General features: G+C 33.0%; 2 protein-coding genes across 2 annotated transcripts; both read right to left on the bottom strand.

Moving 5' to 3' along the window:
* Nucleotides 1-211: 211 nt before the first annotated feature.
* LOC110622145 (14 kDa proline-rich protein DC2.15) lies at nucleotides 212-783 on the bottom strand. The gene has a single exon (XM_021766554.2). It carries the CDS (start codon nucleotides 720-722, stop codon nucleotides 402-404), a length of 321 nt encoding a protein of 106 aa, XP_021622246.1. The 5' UTR covers nucleotides 723-783; the 3' UTR covers nucleotides 212-401.
* Nucleotides 784-3,496: 2,713 nt separating this feature from the next.
* Nucleotides 3,497-4,056, bottom strand: LOC110622153 (14 kDa proline-rich protein DC2.15). The gene has a single exon (XM_021766569.2). The coding sequence runs from the start codon at nucleotides 4,004-4,006 to the stop codon at nucleotides 3,686-3,688; it is 321 nt and encodes a 106-aa protein (XP_021622261.1). The 5' UTR covers nucleotides 4,007-4,056; the 3' UTR covers nucleotides 3,497-3,685.
* Nucleotides 4,057-4,369: the final 313 nt, after the last annotated feature.

Here is a 4,369-nt window from a genome sequence, read left to right on the forward strand (position 1 = left end):
TCTTATCCGTTAAGCTGCCGTTGCTTTGGTTTTGATTGTATCTTGTTCGTTTGAGATTCTTCAAATTTTTTCATTTAGGATGCAAATATTTAGGTTTAGATTATTTAATTTTAGGGTTGAACTAGTGGCGTGTGTCATGCTAAATTTTTCTTAGATTATTAACAAAATTTCTGTTCTTATAAAAAAAATATATATATTGGAAGAGAAAAGATTACAAACATCACGTTAACATATCTTATTATTGGAATATTAAACACTATAGCATTTAACAATATGGATGATTCACTAAAGGAGTACAGCTTATCACTTAACAAAAAAACGAAAAAAGGATTGAAGATGATAAGGAAGAATTTATTGGTTTAGTGCTAGTGTTGATAACAATACCACGATAAAGGAACGACTCATGGACACTGGAATCCTTCTGGAACCTTCTTGCCGCAGTTGTTGAGCACCAAGCTCAAGTCGACGGGTAAGCTGATGTTAATGCCCAAGACATTAGCTTTGATGGCAGTGCAAAGGCAAAGAGCAGCTTCAAGATCAACAAGATCAGCAATGAGGCTGCAGCAAGGTGCATCTGGTGGGATCTTAATTAGACCCAACACATTCGCACATACTTTGAACTTTAGGGCATCCACAGGGCAAGTGGCAGCGCTCCCCATAGTGAAGAAGAGGAGGTTGAGAGTGAGCAGCAAGGCAATGGAGGCTGCAGCTCTTGAAGCCATTTCTGAAACAAGATATTGAATGGTTCTTGAGAAATAAGCTTTGTGTGGTGCAAGAGTGAAGAGAAATGAGTAGCTTAAGGGGTTTTATAGAGGAAGATAAGGCGCTTGGTTGAGTTAAAATAATGTGGAACGTGAGCCATGTGAGGACGTCGCGATGCTAGGCTATATAATTGGAGATTTGTCATAACTGGCATTGCGCATGTTGAACGTTAGACTAGCTACTTGGCCAAGTTTTATATATGATGATTGCCAATACGGGGGCAAATATACATAGCTGGCATTACAAAATCTTCAATAATCCCACGAGCTTCCACCATGGTTTTAATTAGGATTATTTATTTATTAAAGTCAATGCACCTCGTGAGATTATTAATGATCATTGAATTCATAGTTTTATTTACCTTCAATTCTAGAAGGCAAATATTTCACTCCATTAATAATAAAAATAATCAAGAAGGTTCCTTCCTTCCATGTGCCTGCTGATCAAGTTAAAATTTAAAAATAAAAATATATTTTAATTATTTCATTACATGGAGATGAAAGACAAATAAAATGAGGAATTATTCACAACTAACATTTAGATAAGAATATATGGGTTCAGCTAATTGAAAATTGCGTAAAAATTTTATACCTTCCTTTTACAATGAAAAATTTCATAATAATTTAATAATAATTTTTTTATTTAAAATGAAAAAATTTAAATTTTTTATTTTAAAAGAAATTAATTTCTTACGTGATTTTGTAAAAATTTATTTAAATTTTTTTCTTATAAGATAATCACAGTATATTTAAACTTATTTCGTTTAAGGTAATTCAATTAAAAAATTTCAAATAAAAAAATATTAAAATTTTATCAATTTAGTTGATATTTTTTTGTTCATTTTGACTTTTTTTTTGTGTAAAATTCTTTTAATTTACAAATAAGTCATTTAAATCAGTCCGCAGTCAATTATATTCGATCTCTATGGACATGAGATGGACTTCTTAAGGCATGAAATCACGAAGTAGACGGTTGATCAGTTCAAATTTAAATCATTTTGTCATATTGCTATTATGTTAATTTACATTTTTTCTATCTAATTTTGTGGTTTTAATCTTATTTTGCAGAAAATGATGTAAAAAGATCATTTAGAGAAAATGCCCTTAAAGCATGCCAAGTTACAACTGAAAAGGAGATAAATAAGGAAAGTGATTTGAAATTCAAATTTCAAATCTCCAAGAGTATTCAAAATTCAAAATTCAAGATTCAGTTTATTAAGGAAAGTGTTAAATAAAAAAAATAGAAAATAAGCAAAGTGCAGTCACCAGAGTAATTTGGAATTCAAATTTCAAATTTTCAAGAATCTCTTTCCTTATTAAGGAAGTCAAATCTCAAGAAAATGCACATTCAAAATTTGAAATTCAAAATTTCGCTTGTTAAGGAAGCCAAAGAAGACATACTTGCCCCTCAAGTCTTGTACATTCAAAATTCAAAATTCAAAAAAAGGCTCCACCTCACTAATGTACACTTGGGCGGCAAGGGCAGCAACTTGGGCAGCAAGAGCAGCAACTTGGACAGCAAAGAAGACCAACTTGGACAGCAAGAAGACCTAGGGCAACACTTTCAACTAAAAAAATACACATAAGAAGCCTCCCCATTCTTTTTCTACTCTCCCTTAGACACACATACGGGATTGCAAGTGGCCACATCTCTTCTTCATCTCTTTCTTTATTTTTTGTTTTGTTTCAGCTATTAGTGGCTGAAACTTTTATTTCTAGTTGAAGATTGGTTGATACTTTAGTTGGTTTATGGATTGGGAGATCTGAACACATATTGTTTAACTTTTATTTTTCAATATTCATACAATCTCATGCTTAATTCCATTGTTACTTTATTATTTTGATCAATATGGCGAATTGATTTTTGATTGCAAAGTAATAAATTGTTAGTTTGGATAGTTTTAAGTCCGTAATTGCTTGGATTGTTTAAATACAAGTAACTCTTGGTGTAAAAAATAAGAAAATTGTATGATCTAGCGATATCACCATGCGTTTGGGTAGCTAGAATTAGATCTCTCTATTTCTTAATGCGATTGACAGTTGTTAGATGCCTAAGGCCCAAGGACGTTCCTTGGCAACTTGTTGATTAGTGATTGATTAGAGAACGTTCCCTAATTAATTTATGCTTAAGGAGAGATATGGTGGTGAGAAGTATCTTCCATCTCCATAACTAATTTATTGAATCAAATAAAGAAACCTAAGTATCAATGATCAATCCAAATAACTGAAGTGGATCCAATTCTTCAACTAGAGTTTTTCTCATAATTGAATCTCTTTATTTTTATTATTCGCTTACTTTATTACTTTCATTATTAGTTTAATTGAATCAATCTCAAAACCCCTCCCTTTATTTTACTTTAAGTTTACTTACGTTCAATTTATTTTGCTTTCAGTTTATTTTCTTGGTCTTGATAAGAAAAATAGATAAGTATCAATTCCCTGTGGATTCGATCCTTTTGCCACCATCTACAGTTGTAAAATTGTTGATAACCAAAAAAGTTATTTTTGACCGGCTTTGATAACCGCACAGTCAACGGTATAATTTTGATCCCTTCAATTTCAATTCTACGTCCTCCCTTGGTTATCGTCAATTAGTGAGACAATCAGAAACCATGATATTTGATCTTAGAAATTACCATATCATTCTAAAGTGTTCAAAATATATGTTGAAAGAGGAAAGCTTACAAAACATATTTAATGTATCTAGTTTATTACTGGGATTCAACACTAGTGTTGACAATGAAGGAATGCAAATTATTGCTTATCAGAAAAAGGAATACAGGCGATGATGAAGAAGGCAAAAAGCCTTCTCCATGCATCGATACAAAGAGTAACACTAAGAAGTTATTGGTTTAGTACAAGTGTTGATAACAAAACAATCCAAAATATCAATGCTGAAACAAATATACGACGGTAAGAAACAATTATGGGCACTGGAATCCTTCTGGAACCTTTTTGCCGCAGTTGTTGAGCACCAAGCTCAAGTCGACGGGTATGGTGAGGTTAATGCCCAAGACATTAGCTTTGATGGCAGTGCAAAGGCAAAGAGCAGCTTCAAGGTCAACAAGATTAGCAATGAGGCTGCAGCAAGGTGCATCTGGTGGGATCTTAATTAGACCCAACACATTCGCACATACTTTGAACTTTAGGGCATCCACAGGGCAAGTCGCAGCGCTCCCCATAGTGAAGAAGAGGAGGTTGAGAGTGAGCAACAACGCAATGGAGGCTGCAGCTCTTGAAGCCATTTCTCAAAGAAGTTATTGAATGGTTCTTGAGAAATAAGCTTTGTATGGTGGAAGAGTGAAGAGAAATGAAGTAGCTTAAGGGCTTTTATAGAGGAAGCTTAGGTGCTTGATCGAGTTATAATAATGTGAAATGTGAGCCATGTGAGCACATGCGTGGAGATATGCTAGGCTATATAATCGGAGCTTGGTCTTCACTGGCATTGCTCTAGAATATGTTGAATGTTAGATTACTGGGCATGTTTTAATATATTATAGTCAATTGTTTTGGCAAAATGATAAAAAACTATTTAGACTCCGTAAAAATTTTAATTAATATCGTTTGAATAAGATAAAATAAAAGAAAAAAATATGCTAAAAAATTAA

The sequence above is a fragment of the Manihot esculenta genome, chromosome 1, assembly GCF_001659605.2.
Source record: "Manihot esculenta cultivar AM560-2 chromosome 1, M.esculenta_v8, whole genome shotgun sequence".
Classification (NCBI taxonomy): Eukaryota; Viridiplantae; Streptophyta; class Magnoliopsida; order Malpighiales; family Euphorbiaceae; genus Manihot; species Manihot esculenta.